Source organism: Schistocerca nitens, chromosome 1 (genome assembly GCF_023898315.1).
Source record: "Schistocerca nitens isolate TAMUIC-IGC-003100 chromosome 1, iqSchNite1.1, whole genome shotgun sequence".
Lineage (NCBI taxonomy): Eukaryota > Metazoa > Arthropoda > Insecta > Orthoptera > Acrididae > Schistocerca > Schistocerca nitens.
In genome coordinates, this window is record NC_064614.1 from 1,180,929,871 (window position 1) to 1,180,953,547 (window position 23,677).

The window sequence follows — 23,677 nt, forward strand, 5'->3', positions numbered from 1 at the left end:
CCATCCACAATGAGGAGATGACCCAGGGAACACCGCGGAAATATTCCCCAGGGCATAACGCTCCCTTCTGGTCACAGGTTGTTTGCTTTCAGATGTTTCACACCTTACACGCCAAAGGTCATCTGTCCGATGGAGCATAAAACGCCATTCTGAAAAGACCAACTGTCGCCACTCAGTGGACGTCCAGTTGCGGTACTCTAGTGGGAATTCCAGTGTCCATTGCCCAAGAACAGCCGTCAGCTTGGGTACATGAACCAGGCGCCTACTGCTGAGCACCATAGGCATCAACGTTCGCCGAACATTCGTCGAAGAGACACTGTTGGTAGCCCCTTGGTTCATCTGGGAGGTCAGTTGCTTAACAGTTGCACTTCCATTCGTCCGTGCACATCTCCGCAGCCATCTTTCACTCCTGTCATCTGCGGCCCGTGGTGCATCACAGTTGCCTCGGTGCTTGTTTTGCGTCGTGGCTTTTTGCCATGCACTGTATACTAAACCAAGGTGTCACGTGAACCGTTACAAACTTAGCCGTTTCGGAAATTGTTTTCTCTCCCCCTCTCCCCCCACATCCCCCCCCCCCTCTTACAAGAAAGTCGATGTCCTTTTGGACGACAGATAACTCGCTCCTTTTCCGCATTACGACAAGTACTGCACTGTTTTTCGTGTCCCCCTAAAACGCTCTGTATCCCTTTCACTGCTAATACTGCCACTTGCCTTCTGTAAATGTTTATTGCACGCTTATGTCGTAGAGGGAGACCAAGAGATGAATACACTAAGCAGATTCAGAAGGATGTAGGTTGCAGTAAGTACTGGGAGATGAAGAAGCTTGCACAGGATAGAGTAGCATGGAGAGCTGCATCAAACCAGTCTCAGGACTGAAGACCACAACAACAACAACAATAACGCTTAAGTCGAACATAGGTGTTGGTTACTGTAATGTGACTCGGTCCGTAGACGAGCGGGGACTCATTCCAGCGACGATATGGGTCGCAAATGGGACAATACACTGCCACAAATGACTCTGATGAACGGGGCAGATTGTTATGGCCTGGCAACTGGAAGGCGGATCTCGGAAACGGGAAGCTGATCGGTTGTCAGCGTCTCTCGTGAGCGTCTATAGAATGTGGATGTGCGACGGTATCACAAGTAGGTGACAAGTTGTTGGACTTATGTCCCATCACGGAACGTCGAGGTCGGCGGCTTGTCCGGTCTGATGGAATTACAGAATACAGTGCTGGAGCAGGTACAGGCGTTTCGCAGCACAATGTTTAACGCACACTGGTGAACTGGGTATTCCACAGAAGATGACCCCGACGTGTTATGTTAATCCGACGACATCATCAGTTTGGAGTGCAGTGAGGCATGGTATCTTAGAGACTGGAAGGCGTATCACTCGAAAACTGTCACGTGGTCGCACGAACCGCGTTTCTTATTTCCCCAGCTCGATTTTCGTGTCCTGATACGCCGTCAGGCCAACGGCCTTGCCTTAGTGGCAACACCGGTTACCGTCAGATCAGCGAAGTTAAGCGCTGTCGGGCTGGGCTAGCACTTGGATGGGTGACCATCCGGTCTACCGGGAAGCACAGTGCACTCAGCCCTTGCGAGGCAAACTGAGGAGCTACTTGATTGAGAAGTAGGGGCTCTGGTCTCGTAAACTGACATACGGCCGGGAGAGTGGTGTACTGACCACATGCCCCTCCATATCCGCACCCAGTGACGCCTGTGGCCAGTCGGTACCTTTGGGCCTTCATGGCCTGTGCGGGAGGAGATAAGTTTACTTTTGGATATGCCGTCATCCAGGCGAACGGCTGCTGGAAGCAATGAGGGATGCCGGTTATGACCGACACAACCGATTTTCGGCTATAACCACGACTTAAAACCGCTAAAAATAACCGGTTTCTGAAATAACCTTTTTTCGGGTTTTCATTCCAGTTATTTTCTGTAGTAAAAGTAGAAATCGAACAAAGACTGAAAATATCTGAGAACACATACTTTCCGCTCAGACAGGCATTGTATGCTGGAGTATGCATCGGTCACACAAAAATTTTCTGCTCAGTATGTGTCAGCCGTACTTGTGGTTATTTCCTTCCTGAGCGAAAAGCATATGTTGGTGTATTACTATCGCGCTTAGGCTGCGCGCATACGTAATCATTTGATACACTTGTTCAAGTGCGTATGACCAAAACCTCGTGATGAAGCATAATAGTTGTAACATGGTCTTTTTAATGTAGTCCTATGTAATGATATACAATCAACATCTTATATGATACCTTTACCTACGATTATTGTGTTTGTATGACCAAAGCAGAAATAACTTTTGTCTTTGAAATTGGCCTTCGCGCCATGAATAATGATTGTGTCGGATGGTCTTCAGTACGGTGCTGTGCAACGTTTATTTAATACGTTACAGTGCGTTTAATATCAAAGGTTAAGCTAATAATGTAATTTGTAAAGCTGTAACTGTTTTATGTCTTTCGCCTCATTTTATTTTAGATAGTATGTGTCTAATGCAATGAGGAACAACATATTTTAGGTTTTAGCATTGACTTCCTGTATGCAAGGTAGTGATGCCTGGTACTTTACTCTGCTACATAAATATTGGGTTGTATACAGGAGGGTGCGCTATTTCGTCGCCTCCTGGCTTTACATGTTCCATTTGGATGCTAAGTTATTTTCGGAAAAAAATTAACATTTCCTGTAACGTAAAATTCATATTTTCATTTCGATGCCACATTATTTTGTAAAACAAAATTGTCAACATTTTCTATACCGTAAATTTGATACTTCTTTGCTTATAAAATCTTATCAATAACAAAGACAGTGGTCAGGGCAGCACCGCAGAAAACTAACAAACAGCCACACTAGCGTGCACGTATGTACGAGGGAGGCACCAATAGGGGCCTCCTATTGACTGCTGTACGTAATATTTGTCAAGTTGGTTGTGTCTGTCGGCATCAGCGGACGTGTAGGCTAAGGTCAGTGAGAATACTTGGTTGCCCACCATATACTTTTCTGTGCCCTTTGGCACCATATTGTATGAATAATTACATTTAATAGCAAGGGATGTCTATAAACATATGAATACAAAGAATATGGACACACAACTGTTTGTACACATTATTCTATGACATGTAATTAGTCATGTTTAGAATTGTGGTTTGAAAACGTGTGTAGTAGCTCGAAACCAGTAGCAACTACAACTGAATTTTATATCAGTGCAACTGAAACGGACGAAATAAAGAAAAGGCAATTATCAATGTTTCTCAACACCTTGTATCTCTGGAAAACCACCAAAGTCTTGCCGAATCGGTGACTCATACATCTTTGATGCATTGAATTTGAATTTTGGACCAAACCGTTGGGCATGTGGTCACAAAGTTTTGGCTCATCGGTGTATTGTGTGCAAACGAATAAAACAGTACTTACCCAGAGTGAGGCTCTTCAGAGTACGAGTCGCCGGGTCGTACTTATGCACCCGATTTGATCCGACGTCGACGAAGTACAAGACTTTCTTGTCTGCGTCCCAGTGTGGCCCCTCTCCTAACTTGCAGGGCTCGGTAATCTTCTCCACTGTCACCGGTGACATTGTACCCTGGCTGGAAAGTGAGGAAAATACTGCTTAATCAACGCGAAAGGGGTTCTGTCACATAAAACGAATGATAAGTTAAATCAACTCGAAATAAGAACAAAGAGACACATTTTTAATACTGAAAAGAAAGAACTGTTTGACCTGAGTAGTAAGAGGATTTTGGGCACTGTGAGGTAGTGCTCTAGGGTCTAAAAGTGTCTCCATGTAGCGCTTGCTGATCAATCTAAATCACATGTTATAAACAATTACACCACGTTGCTTAACAATTAAAGCTGCCAGATGCGAGGATAATATCTAAAAGGTATGATCACACAGGGGGGGAGGGGGGGGGGGGCGCAGTATAGCCGTGAAATGGAAGAAAGTGAACTGCAGTGACAGTTATCGCCGCTCTTTAATGTTTACGTAACTTGATATGATTTGCGCCATCAGGCCATGTCTTACATCGGGCCAGGGCATCACACATATAGTACCTTTCTTTACATCATAGTTGTCTAAAATATAACAATTTTATGGTGACAAATACAACGGGCGTTCAGTATGTAGTACAATACATTTTTTCTCAGCCGCTTTCGATTGGAAAATGCGAAATTTGTTGTAGGACCTCGTGGAATATGATTTCATGAAGTTGTGATAGGTGGCGACCCTATACGTGGACTTAAAACCGGCGTCTGTAACGGAGGTGCCTTCCAAGCAGAAAGCCGTAATTGAGTTTCTTTTGGCAGAAAACCAGAGCGTCACAGGTATTCATAGGTGCTTGCAGAATGTCTACGGAGACCTGACAGTGAACAAAAGCACGGTGAGTTGTTGGGCGAGGCGTCTGTGATCATCGCGAGGAGGTTGCGCAATGTGTCCTACGAGGGTTGTCCAGAAAGTAAATTCCGATCGGTCGCGAAATGGAAAGCTTTGCACAGATGTGTTGGGCAGTGTCTCTAATATGCCTGTCGATCGTGTCGCGTCGCTCTTTTGAGTGTTGAGTGAACAGTGAGCACGTAAAGATGCGTAGAGAATGGCGTCTCTTGCGAAGTATTGGGGCCTGGTTAGAGATTTCGCCTCTGTCATGCAGCCCACATAACGTAATTGTCGAGCAGTTTCTTCTTCACGCCAATTCTCGGCCGTACACTGCAGGGGACAATGAAGACGCTTCTGAAGCGTTTCTGATGAGAAGTGTTTGACCACCCACAATACAGTCCGTAATTGGCTACCCCTGTGTCTCATCTCTGCCCGCAAGAACCGCTGGCTACGAAGACAAAATTTTTCCACAGACCAACGAGCTGCAGACCAGTGCAGAAAACTGGCCGAAAGCACGGACGGCTGCTTTCTATGACGAGGATATTGGAAAGTTGATACAACACTAAGACAACACTCGAAGTTGGAGCGACGATTATGTAGAGAAGTAGGTGGAAGGTGTACCTAGCTGTTGCAAATAAAACGTTCCTGGTTTTCACTGTGGTTTTCATTTCGCGACCGATCGGAATTTACTTTCTGGACAACCCTCGTATATCCCACATGTCGATCTGCCGCACACAGCTGTGACTCCTGCAATGTTGGAACGAGCAGACTCACTCATTCGAGGTAATTGACGGATCAGGAACAAACACCTCGCTGCTCAATTGGACATCATTGTTGGTAGGGCTGACAGACTCATCCACCAGTTGGGGTACTCAAAGGTGTGTGCTCGCTGGGTTAATCGCTGCCTAACAGGAGACCCCAAAGAACGACGAAAGACCATCTGTGTGGAGATACTTGCGCGTTACGAGGCTGATCGTGAAAATTTTTTGTCGATGAAAAATGGGTTCATCGCTTCCAAATGGAAACAAAACAGCAATCCGTAGAGACGCCACTCCACCTCTCCTCCCAGGAAAAAGTTCAGTGCCGCACTTTTTGCCGGTAAAGCCACGGAAACGGTCTTCTGGAACTCTGAAGGGTTTATTCTGTTCGATGTCCCCCCTCATGATGCAAGTGTCTCGTGCTACCCTCAGGAAACTGAAGAAACGACTTGATAGTGTCCGTCGCCACAAAAATGCTAACTAACTTCTCCTTCTCCATGACAACGCAAGAGCGCACACCTGAGAGGAGCTCACAAAACTTTATTGGATTGTTCATCCACCCTAGGGCCCGGATGTCGCACCTTCTGACACCCATCTGTTTGGTCCAATGAAGAATGCGCTCCATGGCAAGCAGTATATTGATGATGGGGAGGCGAAAAATAGACATTTTTGTCCAAAAAAGTGGGGAATAGTATGATGTACTGGATTCCTGAATAAACCAGTTTACTTTCAGAAGAAAATGTGTTGCATTACTTATTGAATGCCCCTCTTAGTGTTAAAATGATTTGACAGTCTATACTGATGACGAGAGTAAGTAATAGCACTCTTTCATCAGGCCACACGTGGCCCGCAGGGACCATCCGACCGCCGTGTCATCCTCAGTTGAGGATGCGGATAGGAGGGACTTGTGGTTAGCACACCGGTCTCCCGGTCGTTATGATGGTTTTCTTTGACCAGAGCTGCTATTATTAGGTCGAGTAGCTCCTCAATTGGCATCACGAGGCTGAGTGCACCCCAAAAATTGCCAACAGCGCATGGCGGCCCGGATGGTCACCCATCCAAGTGCCGGCCACGCCTGTTATCACTTCGGTGATCTGATGGGAACCGGTGTATCCATTGCGGCAAGGCCGTTGCCTCTGAGTAAGTAATACTATGTGCTAAGTAATAATAGCATAATAACAATAATGTTCGTGACTGATATGGAAAGGATTTAAAGGAGCATAAATAGATGTTTTCTAATAGAGTGAGTTCTGGGGAAAGGAAATTTAAATAAACTGCACCACTATAAAATTTATAAAAGAGAAAGATCCGACTGGAAAGAAGGATATGCTACAATAATGATTGCTGACAGGGACAATTGTAATCATTATTGTTGCCTTAGTAGATATGTTAATAACTGTTGTCTGAACCTGGAGATGTCATTTAGTTATCTAAATAATGCAGGAGGTTATTTCATAGTCAGTTTCCTCCTACTGAGGAGGACATCGTGAAAGTGGCTGAACTACGGAAAGGATTTTGCTCTGACAGGAACAACTGTTTCTGCCATGTTATGCAGACAAGAGCGTTGAGGTCGAGGAGGGATATGTTGGACAGTGTACGTTGATAACACAGTAGAGAAGACATAGGGAATGAAAACTCTGTGCTGTGTTTGGATTTCACAAGGAAGAAAAAACAAGAAAATGAGAAAATTCCGCAAGGAAGTATAAACAATAAAATGAGAAATCTCACTTTGTGGATGAGTTATACTTTAAGCTTCTCGAAGTTCAACTTGTTAACTGGTGTTGGGTTCATCGTTTCCCAGGAATCGCCGAAACGCCGAGACACTGTTTTGAACATTTTGCAAAAACGATTGGTCAGGGGACTGGTAAGACCAAAACCAATGTAAGAGTCTGTGTACCGGCTACAGCCAAAGCATTTTTCAGCTTTCGGTTAGTGGTGATTCATGCAGAAGTTTGTTATAATTAAACTTTCGCTAAATGAGCCAGTGCAGACGGAAAACTATTTACCGTATGTTTAGACTGTACACTGCAGGATTTGCCTTGTTAATAGCTTTAGTGTCATGACTTGCTGGTAGACGACGCTGGAGAGCGTTATATACAATGTCCTTTAGGCCACAGATAATATGCGAACTGTGGCTGTACTAACATCAGACTTTAATGCTGGACAGAGTACAAGTGTATCTCAACACACAGTGCACCGAACGCTCCTAACGATGGGCCTCTGCAGGCGATGACCCATACCACGACATCGACAACTACAACTGAAATGGAGACGTTACCATTAGCACTAGTCGTAATCGCTGTGGCGAAGCGTTGCACAGTCGATTCCATTATACCCAAGCGAACATTTACATGGGAATCCTTGGAAACAGTGGAGCTCGTGCAAGGCACCGTGATGGCCAAGGAGTATCGTGCACTGGTTGCAGACCACGTGCACCTCTTCATGACGATCGTGTTCCCGATGGCAGTGGCACTTTCCGACAATATAATGCGCCATGTCACAAGGCAAGGAGTGTGATGGAGAAGTTCAAGGAACACAGTGGCGAGTTCCAATTAATGGGCCGATCCCCCCAAACTCGCCAAGTGTGAACACGATCGAACATATCTGGGATGTGATTGAACGCGGCGTCGGCACTCATAGCCACCCTCCCCGGAATTTTCGGGAATTGGATGACTTGCGTGCGTGCAGATGTGGTGCCAACTTCCTCTAGCGCCCTAGCGAGGCCTCGTCGCTTCTACGCCACGACGCATCGCCACTGTTATCTGTTCGAAAAGTGGACATACTGGCTGTTATGTAGGTGGCCATAATGTTTTGGCTGATCGGCGTACGTCTTGAAGAGGAAATTGCCTACCTCAGAGTTAAGATCCGAAAGTCTTTTGCGGAATGAGCGGAGCCTTAAACACCACCTCACTAGAGGCACTTTGCGTTGTGATGAGGACCTGCCCTATAGACATAACAATACGTTATAGAGCTGCACTTTAATGGCTTAAGAGGGAAAGGCTCGATAAAGTCAACGAAATTACGGGAACCAACATTACGAATAAAACACAAATGAAACAATGGCGGATTCAAACATGGCAGAGAGAGTGGGATGCATCCGACAAGGGTCACCGAGTACACTCTTTCCTTCCTGATGTACACGAAAGACTACAACTGAAACATGTCGACCCAAGCCGGGGGATGGTCCATTTCCTGACAGGTCACGGACCGTATCCGGTACATTTAAACCGAATGGGACTAACTAACGATGAAGTATGCTTATGTGGAGAAACTGGGACACCACGACTTGTCACACTGCTGTGCAACACGCTAGCACAAGTGAGACCTATGCAGAACGACAATGGCATCGCCAGAATAATACGTAATCCTGATGACTGGAACACAACAAATAGCGTAGCCGATATTGTATCGAACACTCTGCACGAAGAATACAAGCGCCAAAACCCATATGAAAGGAGGCGTAGACAAGCACAAACAACACAACAAACCATATGGGAGGACACAAACACAGATTCCGAAACCGAGGAAGGAACCTGCGTGAACATGACTCAAAAGGGATCAACACGTAAGGGACCAAAACCAACAATGTATGACACTGCATGCCACAACAGAACAATCATAAAACAAATAAACACCGGCGCCACATACTCAGACTGTAGTAATCTGTAGTAATAAGATAATGTTGCTTGGGAGGAGAAGGCTCGAAGAACTTTTATTCCAGGCTCCTCCTCTCAGTATTACGCATAGTGTTTAAAGTATACTGCACACAAACAGTAATGTATTTCTCGTCTTATTGTGTGCAGACAGCAGTATATTCTCTTCTCTATTCAAAGCTACAATCAATGAATTTTATATATCATAAATGTATTAAGTTATTTAAGGAATAATGCACTCAAGTAATGATGAACGATATTCTATTTCTGCTAACAAGTTACAAACGTAAGTGTATTTCTCATGTATAGCTAACATTAATGTATTCCATGTATGAAGTACTCAATTAGTATTTAATCTGTATAACCTGTGTAAACATACATTAACACGTACAATTTCAGATGAGAATACCTCGAGGTTGTACCGAGACCTTCTCATCTGAAATAGGTAGAAATAGGCCATTATTAACCAACATATGCTACTTCGACTGTACTACACATCCAAATACAGCATATCACTTCCCTCTACATACTACAAATTATATTCACCACGCTCATTGTGTTACATTTTCTTTTTTTCTTTTTCTTTGACATTTGCATTATATAAATTATATTTTCATCAATTAGGTAGTAACAAATTATATGGAACCATTTTAACACTCTTTAAGCATTCAATTCGTTGTAACCTCAGAGAAATCTTTATATATTATCTTCTTTATGTTATAAAAAAAAGCATTAACAACTGTATATCTATAAGATTGTAACTATGAGAAGTCTTTGCTATTAGATTCAGAAGCATCCGACCCACCTTACATTTAAAGGCGGTGGGTTACTCTGTACTGTTAACAAAATAAATAAATGTGCAGTAGCAGCCGCCGGCTCAGCTAGAAAGCCGAAAAACAAGGTGCAGGAGCGGATAGTCCAAGGAAAAGAAAAGCAGAGCAGTGTTTTATTTTTCAAACCAAAAAGCAATCAGGATACAAAGGCTGTGAGTGATACCATAACGAAAACCACTAATTATTCCAAACAAATTAAGTGAAAATAAAAGCTATCAGATCAACTGCAAATATAATAATTCTAGAGGCGCAAGCGAAGGGAGACAAAACGATAATCATTGAGAAAACAGCACTGTTAAAAGATATCAGTCGTGAGGAGCGTCGAAAATTTAGATTGTTTTTGGCAATAAACCAAGTACCTACCACAGTAACTGACCCATACTTTCCCGAAGAGCTCTATGAAATGAGTCTTAGTGAACACATCGCCAAGGACGAATTCAACGAGGGAGTAAATATTAAATTTAACGCAGGACCGACAGGAAAACGTAATGTTAACAACATTTTAGAAATCGTCCTGAGGGCCTGTCTTCTGCTGCTACAAACTGAGAGTGTGTACATAGCGTTCGAGGCACTAAGCACCAGGGATTTCGTAGCAGTGCAAAAGTGTTTCAACTGCTGGGGCCTAGCCCATCCTCTGAAACTCTGTCACAGAGAACAAGTCTTTGGAAGATTGCAGTGAAGAAACAGCTCTTAGGTGCAAATATCGAAATAGGCTTTGACAAGGCTGGAGGAATGAGTGCCCATCATAAAGGGAATTATACACTCCTGGAAATGGAAAAAAGAACACATTGACACCGGTGTGTCAGACCCACAATACTTGCTCCGGACACTGCGAGAGGGCTGTACAAGCAATGATCCACACGCACGGCACAGCGGACACACCAGGAACCGCGGTGTTGGCCGTCGAATGGCGCTAGCTGCGCAGCATTTGTGCACCGCCGCCGTCAGTGTCAGCCAGTTTCCCGTGGCATACGGAGCTCCATCGCAGTCTTTAACACTGGTAGCATGCCGCGACAGCGTGGACGTGAACCGTATGTGCAGTTGACGGACTTTGAGCGAGGGCGTATAGTGGGCACGCGGAAGGCCGGGTGGACGTACCGCCGAATTGATCAACACGTGGGGCGTGAGGTCTCCACAGTACATCGATGTTGTCGCCAGTGGTCGGCGGAAGGTGCACGTGCCCGTCGACCTGGGACCGGACCGCAGCGACGCACGGATGCACGCCAAGACCGTAGGATCCAACGCAGTGCCGTAGGGGACCGCACCGCCACTTCCCAGCAAATTAGGGACACTGTTGCTCCTGGGGTATCGGCGAGGACCATTCGCAACCGTCTCCATGAAGCTGGGCTACCGTCCCGCACACCGTTAGGCCGTCTTCCGCTCACGCCCCAACATCGTGCAGCCCGCCTCCAGTGGTGTCGCGACAGGCTTGAATGGAGGGACGAATGGAGACGTGTCGTCTTCAGCGATGAGAGTCGCTTCTGCCTTGGTGCCAATGATGGTCGTATGCGTGTTTGGCGCCGTGCAGGTGAGCGCCACAATCAGGACTGCATACGACCGAGGCACACAGGGCCAACACCCGGCATCATGGTGTGGGGAGCGATCTCCTACACTGGCCGTACACCACTGGTGATCGTCGAGGGGACACTGAATAGTGCACGGTACATCCAAACCGTCATCGAACCCATCGTTCTACCATTCCTAGACCGGCAAGGGAACTTACTGTTCCAACAGGACAATGCACGTCCGCGTGTATCCCGTGCCACCCAATGTGCTCTAGAAGGTGTAAGTCAACTACCCTGGCCAGCAAGATCTCCGGATCTGTCCCCCATTGAGCATGTTTGGGACTGGATGAAGCGTCGTCTCACGCGGTCTGCACGTCCGGCACGAACGCTGGTCCAACTGAGGCGCCAGGTGGAATGGCATGGCAAGCCGTTCCACAGGACTACATCCAGCATCTCTACGATCGTCTCCATGGGAGAATAGCAGCCTGCATTGCTGCGAAAGGTGGATATACACTGTACTAGTGCCGACATTGTGCATGCTCTGTTGCCTGTGTCTATGTGCCTGTGGTTCTGTCAGTGTGATCATGTGATGTATCTGACCCCAGGAATGTGTCAATAAAGTTTCCCCTTCCTGGGACAATGAATTCACGGTGTTCTTATTTCAATTTCCAGGAGGGTATGAACGACAAATTGGACGCACAGAATACGAAGTTGCAGACAACTTTCACCAAAACAGAATGTAACCATACTGGCGATAGAACAACCCCCATCTCAAACATAAGTACAGACTGTAAAACTGAAACCAGGAACAGAGCTTGGCGTCGTGTGGTCCTCTGAAGCAACACTTGGGACTTTTACCAAACGCAGACTTAGAGACGGGCAAACTGCCGTCGCCTCATTCGTGTGATACAGTTCGCCAGAGATACTTTCATATCACAGACTATATCGACGATGCATGTGTGCAAGGTGCCATACAACTCTACGTAGCCATGCAGATCAAGTATGACATTTATCAATGGGCCATCTTTCAAACCGGGATCTTACTCAGAATCGAGGAGCTTGAAGCGGAAATGTTACATCTAGATACTGATAATGCACACACACACACACACACACACACACACACACACACATACACTTGTAAACACGCCAAAACATTAATGGAATAATTGCAGTACTCAGCATCAGAACACCGAAATTAATGAAATAGCCACCAACCTGGATACATATACACTTCACATTCACATTAACACGCCTCAGAATAGTAATAAAATACAAATTCCAAACTCACCCACAGCCGAAACACCAAGATTAAAACCAGAGTGTGACACAACAAACTGTAAACCTTGCATAAAACCAGTTCGCTTTACTTATGGCGGATCTACACGCAGTCAGCACACTCAAGCACCTGTAATAGACAGCTCAGCAACATGCGAGCAGAATACAAATACATCAAAGATTAAAACAACACCAGTCAGAAGGAAGGCAACAGTGGTGTGCGTTGATGCCATAAACACATACAAAGATACGAGATCCATACAGACATATAAAACACATGAAAATACAAACACTGCAAACAAAGCCAGTCTGCAGCATCTGTGTTACGTATATTATTGGCAGACACAGAGTATCCCAAGCAAATATCAGAAACAGATATAGATTCCACAGACCGTCTCCTAACTGATAAAGAACACCATCCGGACATATCACCAGACGCAGACCAGAAATATGGACGTGACATAACAAATATAATCGATTATGATAACATTGAGACAAACCTGCGTATCTGTAGACTCGAAAATAGAGATATATTTGAAACGGAACTGCGCTTAGTTTTAGTCACATGTCTCAACCATCGAAACAAACACACACACACACACCACTGAGCAAACAGATCGGATGATTCTCCGAACCGTAAATCTTCCAGCTGACAAAAGTGAGCTCTGCAGCCTCTTGGGAGCGTCATGTACACGAAGAGGAGAGGGCTTGAACTTTACACATCAGTGTTTCGGTTACACTAAATAACCACTACGAACATATACAATAATATGTATGAGGAGCACATTAGTAGGCATCGAACGTCGGAGCGGATGGACTCTGTCTCCACGAACGTTACACGCATAGTGCAAAAATTCCAGCGCTTCCAAAACATTGCATGGCAGTTACAGGAGCAAAAGACGCAAAGGCTGCAGCTAAAGCAACAATGCTAGCACACCGCTCTTCGGAACACACAGCCACTGCTGAAATCACCTACAGTCGCGACACATGGGTAATCACTTCAGTGTATCCACAGTATCCCTACAACATGAACCTCTTGCAGACATAATCAGAGAGGCTGCACAATTTTCCAGAGGTAGAAAACTACTTATACTCACAGATATTAACGCCCACTCTAATTTTTGGTATCATCATAAATGAGTGCAACCGCTTTGTATCAACATATACTGGTAACTCTGGAGGAGTCAGTAACATAGACGTATCACTAGCAAACAACAACTCATTAGCACGCCTAACAAAATGGGAAGTACTGGATAAAGTAACACACAGTGACCACAATGCCATAATCATTCACACAGACACATAAATGAACACACACACACACCACGACCTAAAAACATGAGCGATTTCTTCAAGGAAGGACAAATTGGCAGAAAATTAGACACATCAGGACATTTTCCACTACAGGCTATCAAAGGTAGCACAGACTACAAAACGCATATTCTAAGAGGCTTACTCCAAAGAGCGCGGTCAATAGCCATTCCGGGAGCGAAATTCCGACGGAAACATAAACTGTCATGGTCTATTGAGTTGACAAAGACTACGGAAAGAAGTGACAAAAGAATGTACTACCTAAGAGCCAAGACAGCCCAAAAAGACAACTCAAGATCTGAACTATATCGTGACGGGAAACAAAAATACAAGAAAGAACTAAACAAAATAAAACAAGATGAAACCACTGGGACAACTTTGTAAAGACACAGCTACGGAATAACATATGCGGAGAACCATTTAAGTTACAGACAGAACGAATTAAGACATTCAACAGTTCTGTCAGCATTAAAACGGGCAGACGGTACGGTTTTTTACTCAGCAAGTTCCTCCCTGATGAAGAAGAAACATAAAGTGACCTTATATGGGGTAGCTTTTGATTTTGTCTCGTACCGCTAACACCATTAAGAATTAAACACTACTTTTACACTTACATTAAAATATGGGATTCTAAGATTAGGTTTATCTGGCTTTTAGTCTGTTAAATGTGAATCTTTCTTTTGTGGTTTATTTTTAGAAAATCCCAGAACCGGTTCCCAATACAGCGGTGGCTCCTATGTAGTGGTACCACATTTTTTTTACAATTTTCAGTTAGAAATATGACAATAAAATCAGTTATTACTAGGAACAGTTTAACAAAGTTTCCATATACAGATGTTGCATTGCTTTGAGTTTTCCAATCAGGAAAAACATATTCTTATTTTGTTATTTCACATCAACTAAAGTAAATCAAAGGAAAAAAACTAAAATGATCACATAGGGTTTATTATTCAGTTATTTACACTTCAAGCACATGAAATTCTTTTTCAGATTATTTGAACAGTTTATGTCAGACCGTTTCAGGCCTTTCTGACAACGGATTCACTCTTCACCTGGCCGATAATCTGAAAACAACCCTACACAATACACATTTTCAGCATGAGATTCATCTCGATTCTGTTTCCGCAATCATCATTCTCTAAAAGAGAAGAAATTCTGAATCTTCTGGAGAAGATGAAGTTGGAAGATCTAAAAACTTTTCTTCTTCTTCTTTTTTCCATTTGTTTGGCGTGACTAGTTGACATTCTCTGTGCATAGGAATCCTTCTTCGTAATCTTCTGAGACCCTCTAGTCCGTGTAGGCCTTGCAGATTTTTGATTATCAACTCTGACGATATTCTACACTTGACTGCTTGTCAGTTACTGCATATGTGGCGATGAAGTTATGATCTTCGCTGAACCTGCTCTAGAACTTCTTTGGACAGCGGCATTAGAAATAGATGGCAGAGGACACAATTCTGCGGATCGTACCATCCAACTTTACGAATGAATTTTTAGTAACGAAAAGGTTGAGTTTTGTTCAGAACAACCTGCCAAGTCGTCAGCAGTGGCATTAAAATTAGATGGCAGGAAACACACGTCTGCAGCACTCAAAATATCCCTTGCTGAAGCTGTAGGCCTATCATCAGTTGTTTGAAGTCCACTGACAGATGACTGCTGATTTTGGCGTTCGGTAAGTGCTTCATTTCCGGAGTATACGGCAAAGTCACAGCTTCTGAACACATCTCGGTTCAGCGAATAGTTTCCACTATTTCTAAAACCGTTAACTGCCATCTCAGGAGCTGCAGCTCGGAATATGCGCTGCCAATAATTTTCCCACCTGGCGTATCGTACCTGTGGGAGGGAAATTATTTTTTAGCGACGGCTCAGTTTCCTGGCAGTAGAAAGTCTTGAGCGGTTTCACAGATGCCAAGCCTAGGGGTTGTGTCTTGTGAGAGGTGTGGAGTGAAAGGCGTACAATTGAACTCCCATTTTTCCTTCCAAGATAAATGACATCCATATTTCTAATGTGGGAGTGTGTCCGTCAACTATAAGTTCGACAGGATCTGATTTGGTCGGTTTTACTACTGCGATAAAATCCACCGTGTGAAAATATCTGCCTGTCTCCACCCTGAAATATGATAGGCATGAATCGACCCTGGTGGATTTCCATCCATGAGCTCTACTTGCATCTATTTTCGTGGAAATACAATTAAAGGTGAGACGTAATGTCGAGAAGCATCCGTACAATAGTAATGAGGCAGCCACACTTGATGATGTCAATGATGCCACTGATATTTTTCATTTTAAAAGAAATCCCTGTTTCATCACAAATATGTACCCCATTAGGATCGTATTTCACACGAGATATCGAAATTCCCTGTGGCATTCCAACAGACAGTGTTGATAAATCCCTGCAACCACTTTTTACCGGTAGTCTCGATTTCTTCATTTAACGTATTTCGGATATTATTTTCCACCGCTAAGCGGTAAACCAGTCGTCTTAAATCAGTCCTGGTTTACCCAAAAATTCGCTACTCCACTAAAAGGCAATGCCTTATCAGGTCACATTCAATATCCGGTGCAAATACAGGCTTTCTTCCTAACTTTGTAGTAATATTTTCATTGTCAGATTCTCGCCTTTGCTTTACATACCTTTTTAACGTTGTTTGTGGTACACAGAAATGCCTAGCTGATTTTAAGAAGTCCGTATCTTACATTAAAACGACTTCCACAGCTCCGTTCATTTGGTCTTTATCCCAAACCTTTTTTTCTTCAGTGAAGCCATTTAATGAGAAAAATATATAATATATTATATCTTCATTTCAAAACTATTATAAAGAATGTATTATACCTTAAAAAGATATTTCTAAATAGTGTAGAGTACCTACTCTTTGGAAAACAGCCAACGCGGTCATTATCAAGAAATAAGAGGACAGAAACCCAATTGAACCAAAACATACAGGCCAATCTGCCTCCTAAACACGTTGGCTGAGGTCACGAAATTTAGCTGGCCGTTGTTCTCCATAGCACATTGTATTTTCGGATAGATACTATTGAGATGTACCAGGAACACATTGAATTCCTCTGTACCGTGTGCCCATACTATGAAAGTATCATCGACATAGCGCTACCACCTTGCTGGTCTTTTTCTAGCAGTCTGCAACGCCTGTTGTGCAAAGATTTCCATAAAGAAATTGATAACAGCTGGGCTAAGAGGACTACCCATAGCCACCTTGCAAATCTGTTCATAAAAATCATTGTTGTATTGAAAATAGGTCGTGGTGAGGCAGTGTCTGAATAACTACGTAATATCTGCTGGAAAAATAAGCTATACATGAGATAACTTCGTTCACTGGAATCGTGGTAAATAACGACACGACATCAAAACTAACATGAATGTGACTTTGGCCCACGTGCATTTCTTTTAGTTTGGCAATTAAATTATATGAATTTTTAATATGACTATCCGTTCCACCATCATAAGGTTGTAGCAGTGAGGCAAGGTGTCTAGCTAATTCGTGGGTGGGAGACCCTATAGCACTCTCAACAGGCCTCAAAGGAATGTGTGGTTTGTGCACTTTAGGTCGTCCATAGAGCCTAGGAGGGTACGCTTCCGTTTTGCAGAGTAGCTTCTTATTGTCAGAGGAGAGTGAAGACGCTTTCACCAGTCTATTAGTGATTTTTAAAATCTTTGTAGTCGGATCCTTCTGAAGTCTTTTACAAAGTGCGTTTAAAAAGTTTTGCACAATAGTCTCTAATTTTTTTTATTTTTTGCAGGAGGAGAATGAAATTTTTTGTGAACATATTTGGAACAATTAGCTAAAAGTTGGTGTATAAAAGTATTTTCTTTTATTTACAGGTGAGCCGCAATGAACCGTGAAGTAGATGTCAGGTTGCGACAACGATCGATGATGAAGTTCCTCTTCAAGACGGCGATGACTCTGCCACATCGGTTCACAGGAAGTTGCTCCCTGTTTATGGAGAGGACACAGTGGATTGCGGCAGTGTCCTGCGGTGGCTGCAGAGGTTTAAAGGACGTGATGCGTCACAGATGACGGAGGCTACATGAAGTAGGCTCAATGTATAGCTAAATGTTTCAAGTATGTTCACAAAAAATTTCATTCTCCTCCTGCAAAAAAATAAAAAAAAATTAGAGGCAACTGTGTAAAAGTTTTTGAACGCCCTTAATAATGAACAGATTGACAGGGCAGCTATGGGCAGTCCTCTTAGTCTAGCTGTTGCCAATTTGTTTATGGAGAACTTTGAACAACAGGCGTTGCAGACTGGCAGGAAAAGACCAGCCATGTGGTACCGCAGTGTGGATGATACAAACGTAGTATGGACACACGGTGCAGAGGAATTGGATGCCTTCCTGGTGCATCTCAACAGTATCAATCCGAAAATACACTGTACTATGGAGAAGGAGAATAACGGTCAGCTGAATTTCTTGGAAGTGTCGGTTGTCAAGCGAGCGGACGGGACGTTGGGCCATAGAGTATACAGAAAAGCCACCCATATTGACCGTTACCTGCATAAAGATTCCAATCACTACCCTAGACAGAAAAGAGGAGTGATTAAAACGTTGGTACATAGAGCGCACAAAATTTGTGAACCAACTTGCTTAAAAGATGAGCTTGAACATCTACGGTCGACATTCAAGAAAAATTGTTATTCTAACAAGAAGACAGACAGAGCACTTCGCCCTCGGGATGATGGCCAGGGATCGAAATCTGCAGCAACTTGCGGAAGGATTGCACTTCTGTCACGTTGAACGATTCTCTTCAGTCGTCATTGGTCCCGTTCTTGCAAGACTTTCTTCCAGACGAAGCGATGTTAGAGATTTTATTCTTACCGGATTCCTGATTTTCTCGGGTCACTCGTGAAATGGTCGTACGGGAAAATCCCTACTTCATCGCTACCTCGGAGGTGCTGTGCCCCATAGCTCGTGCGGCGACTGTAACGCCATGTTCACACTCGCTTAAACTTTAATAACCTGCCATTGTAGCAGCAGTAACTGAACTGTGCCAGACACTTGTCTTTATAGGCATTGCCGACCGCAGCGCCATATTCTGCCTGTTGACACACCAATGTATTTGAATTCGCATGCCTATACCAGTTTCATTGTCCCTTCGGTGGACTATTACATGTAAAATTGTATTATGCACGACATGTTTTTTTTTTTTAAATATCAGGCAGCAAGTCTTAAAATATACAATAAATGAAATGAAAATGAAATGAAATGAAATTTACCAACGAGACACTAACACACATTGGAGGCTGAAGATAAACAAAGCGAGGGAGGTAGACAACATCCCGCCTAAGGTGGTTTGGGCAGCAGAAAAGCAGTATCTTGTGAGGTTGCAAGCTGTCGTGGATGCAGATGATCGTCAAACTGAGCAGTGTTTTTAACCTGGAACACAAACATAGTACACAATTATCAGATGTTACCCTCTCATGTGGAAATTAAAATGTGTTTCTTTCAACGGTTTATTCGTTATTTCCTTTCTGCATGTCCTTACAAATGTTGCTGCGAAGTTTCATTCCCTACAGTCACTTGTTTTTGGATTGGGGCCCCTCTCATATACCAAAAGTTTTATCATGACCGCTATGTACGTGTCTGAAGTACATTTGTCATTGAAGTGCCTCTCAGTACTAAATGACTGTTACGCTTTCGTAGAATCACTCAAGGAATTCATTAAGAGAAATTTGAAATAACGACCAAACGTTTATCTTAATACTTAATTGTGAGAGAACTAGCAATTTCGAAATTTTTATACATATACGATCAGTGTTACGGGACGATGGAAGTCATCATCATCATTATTTAAGACTGCTTATACCTTTCAGCGTTCAGTCTGGAGCATAGTCCCCCTTATAAAATTCCTCCATGATCCCCTATTCAGTGCTAACATTGGTTCCTCTTCTGATGTTAAGCCTATTACATCAAAATCATTCTTAACCGAATCCAGGTACCTTCTCCTTGATCTACCCCGACTCCTCCTACCCCCTACTGCTGAACCCATGAGTCTCTTGGGTAACCTTGCTTCTCCCATGCGCGTAACATGACCCCACCATCTAAGCCTGTTCGCCCTGACTGCTACATCTATAGAGTTCATTCCCAGTTTTTCTTTGATTTCCTCATTGTGGACACTCTCCTGCCATTGTTCCCATCTACTAGTACCTGCAATCATCCTAGCTACTTTCATATCCGTAACCTCAACCTTATTGATAAGGTGAACTGAATCCACCCAGCTTTCGCTCCCATACAACAAAGTTGGACGAAAGATTGAACGGTGCACAGATAACTTAGTCTTGGTACTGACTTCCTTCTTGCAGAAGAGAGTAGTTCGTAGCTGAGCGCTCACTGCATTAGTGCAATATGCATCCTAAGTACTTGAAACCGTCCACCTGTTCTAACTTTATTCCTCCTATTTGGTACTCAATCCGTTTATATCTCTTTCCCACTGACATTACTTTCGTTTTGGAGATGCTAATCTTCATACCATAGTCCTTACATTTCAGATCTAGCTCTGAAATATTACTTTGCAAACTTTCAATCGAATCTGCCATCACAACTAAGTCATCCGCATATGCGAGACTGCTTATTTTGTGTTCACATATCTTAATCTCACCCAGCCAGTCTATTGTTTTCAACATATGATCGATAAATAATATGAACAACAGTGGAGACAGGTTGCAGCCTTGTCTTACCCCTGAAACGATGGAAGTAATCATTAAAAATAACAGTTGACAAACTGCTGTAACTGACCACCGAAACACATGTAATGAAGCTTACAACAAGTTTATAAATCTTCGATGTTTTGTGAAACAGAATTATGACTGACTTCTGCACATCTCCTAAAACGACGCTAGCAGCGACGATTCAATATTTTATTCGTCTTTTACATATACTCGAAGACTTCGAAATTTTTTGCAGGACTCATCACGTGTGATTACGTGCTCGTAGTCAACATCTTGTCAACTGTCTTTTTCACATTGCGGTCTTGAAGTTCCTACTTTCTTTGGTCGACGTTGTTCCGCATTTATGAAATTGATGATTCTCTCGTGTCTCCAATTCTACATTCCAGTAGACAACGAACAAATCGAATGCATCTACGGAAACTTTCGAAACTCAAGCGAAATCACGTCGTTTCACGGGACTCGGCACAGCCCCGTTGTTTAAGTGAGAAAGAGGGAGCAGTATGAAATGGTAGCACTTACGTACAAAGACAGAGGCAGAGGTAGATATCGACCAACCATACGAGACATTCACCACCTCCGGGGGAAAACACCGGCAATATTTGGGCCACACCTCGGCAAACTACCAGTAAGTACCTGTTGCATCAGTAATATTGCAGCCACATTGCAGAAATGTTACCGATCGAGGTGGCGCGGTGGTTAGCACACTTGACTCGCATTCAACAGGACGACGGTTCAAGTCCACGTCCGATCATCCTGATTTAGGTTTTCTGTGATTTCCCTAAATCGCTCCAGGCAAATGCCGCGATGGCACGGCTGATTTCCTTCCCCATCCTTGACACAATCTAAGCTTGTGCTCCGACTCTAAGAACCTCGTTGTCGACGGAACGTTAAATCCTGATCTTCCTTCCTTCCTTCTTTCTTGCAGAAATGGTGCTTGTAAACGTACCTAAACTCATATGTGCTCATTACTATCGCACACTTTCAAGCGCAACTGAAACTACTGCCAGCAGCAGCGTTCGCAGTTCGTATCTACAGTTCAACAGCTTGTGTGGCGTGTTTCAGGGGCACATGTAGCGAACCATTCCGTCAGCTGCTTAGGGAATTTCGAAAATCACTCAGACAGGCCACATCAAGGGTGGCAGGTAAAGCATTGATTCTGCTATCTTCCCTGTGTCAGGAGTGAATAAACTACACTCATGCTCATAAATTAAGGATAATGCTGATACATGGTGAAACAACGCTCTGGTAGGCGGTTTGCGGGTTTAAATCACCTCGGGGTATGACCATACGGTGCATTTGACCTGCGGTCGTCGCACGGTGGCGCTGGCAGCAGTCCACATACGCAGAGGTGTGTTGGTGCATGTCAGAGTACGGTGTAGCGAGTAAGTGTGCAGACGTTTTCAGACGTGCTAATGGTGACTCTATGTTGAAAATGGCTCAAAGAACACATATTGATGACGTTATGAGGGGTAGAATATTAGGGTGACTGGAGGCTGGTCAAACACAGCAGGTCGTAGCAGAGGCCATCCGTGTGCCACAAAGTGTGATCTCAAGATTATGGCAACTATTCCAGCAGACAGGAAACGTGTCCAGGCCTACATTACGGGAAGTCCACAGTGTACAACACCACAAGAAGATCGATATCTCACCATCAGTGCCCGCAGACGGCCACGGAGTACTGCAGGTAGCCTTGCTCGGGACCTTACCGCAGCCACTGGAACAGTTGTCTCCATACACACAGTCTACAGTCGACTGAACAGACATGGATTATTCGCCCGGAGACCTGCAAGGTGCATTCCACTGACCCCTGGTCACAGGAGAGCCCGTAAAGCCTGGTGTCAAGAACACAGTAGGCCTACATGGTCATTGGAACAGTGGTCCCAGGTTATGTTCACAGACGAGTCCAGGTGTAGTCTGAACAGTGATTCTCGACGGGTTTTCATCTGGCGTGAATCAGGAACCAGATACCAACCCCTTAATGTCCTTGAAAGGGACCTGTATGGAGGTCGTGGTTTGATGGTGTGGGGAGGGATTATGATTGGTGCACGTACACCCCTGCATGTCTTTGACAGAGGAACTGTAACAGGTGTATCGGGACGTCATTTTGCACCAGTATGCCCGCCTTTTCAGGCTGCAGTGGGTCCCACCTTCCTCGTGATGGATGATAACGCACGACCCCACCGAGCTGCCATCGTGGAGGAGTACCTTGAAACAGAACATATCAGGCGAATGGAGTGGCCTGCCTGTTCTCCAGACCTAAACCCCATCGAGCACGTCTGGGATGCTCTCGGTCGACGTATCGCTGCACGTTTTCAAACCCCTACGACACTTCAGGAGCTCCGACAGGCACTGGTGCAAGAATCGGAGGCTATACCCCAGCAGCTGCTCGACCACGTGATCCAGAGTATGCCAAACCGTTGTGCGGCCTGTGTACGTGTGCATGGTGATCACATCCCATGTTGATGTCGGGGTACATGTGCAGGAAACAGTGGCGTTTCGGGACGGTTTTCTCAACTTGTCATCAATACCGTGGAGTTACAGATCTGCGTCGTGTGTGTTCCCTATGTGCCTACGCTATTAGCGCCAGTTTTGTGTAGTGCCACGTAGTGTGGTACCACATTCTGCCATCATCCTTAATTTATAAGCTTGAGTGTATATGCAAAGCTGTCCGAGCTGGTACGATCCCATTTATCTATCCTTTACATACGTAATTATCTAATTATAATTCTGGAAATAGGTTTACGCCTACAGTAATCATAGTTTCCTACATCAACAACCATACTTGTTTCGGTTAAGTTTCGTCATTGTCAGTGTACTCATGTTTTTTTATTGTCGAACAGCAAGTAAATGTTTAGCATGGCATTTAAATTCATAACATTATTAACAAAATATGTACCTTAATACTACATACTGATGTTCGTGTAGCTATTTGTCGTCTCCAGTACAACTGATATTTGGCCACAGTTTGTCATCTGCCGCTAACCAGGATTTCTCTGTAGTATGCGAGTATTGCAGACACGAGAGGCGTTCAATAAGTAATGCAACACATTTTCTTCTAAAAGCAGGTTGGTTTTATTCAGGATTCCAATACACCAAATTATTCTCCACTATTAGCTACACCGAGCGAGGTGGCGCAGTGGTTAGCACACTGGACTCGCATTCGGGAGGACGACGGTTCAATCCCGTCTCCAGCCATCCTGATTTAGGTTTTCCGTGATTTCCCTAAATCCTTCCAGGCAAATGCCGGGATGGTTCCTTTGAAAGGGCACGGCCGATTTCCT

The 23,677-nt window shown here is 44.1% G+C and overlaps 1 protein-coding gene across 3 annotated transcripts in view; it reads right to left on the reverse strand.

The window, feature by feature from the left end:
- LOC126239154 (regucalcin-like) overlaps positions 1-23,677 on the reverse strand; it is a 123,645-nt gene that overhangs the window by 68,788 nt on the left and 31,180 nt on the right. The window contains exons 2-3 of one of the 3 annotated variants that reach the window (XM_049947840.1): positions 18,960-19,104; positions 3,424-3,593 (exon numbers count right to left, since the gene is read on the reverse strand). In XM_049947840.1, coding sequence (XP_049803797.1) covers positions 3,424-3,593; positions 18,960-19,006 — 217 coding nt within the window. In that variant the 5' untranslated portion in view covers positions 19,007-19,104. Of the gene's footprint in view, positions 1-3,423; positions 3,594-18,944; positions 19,105-23,677 lie in introns of all 3 variants that reach the window. The other 2 variants (XM_049947839.1, XM_049947841.1) reach the window with 2 other exon arrangements.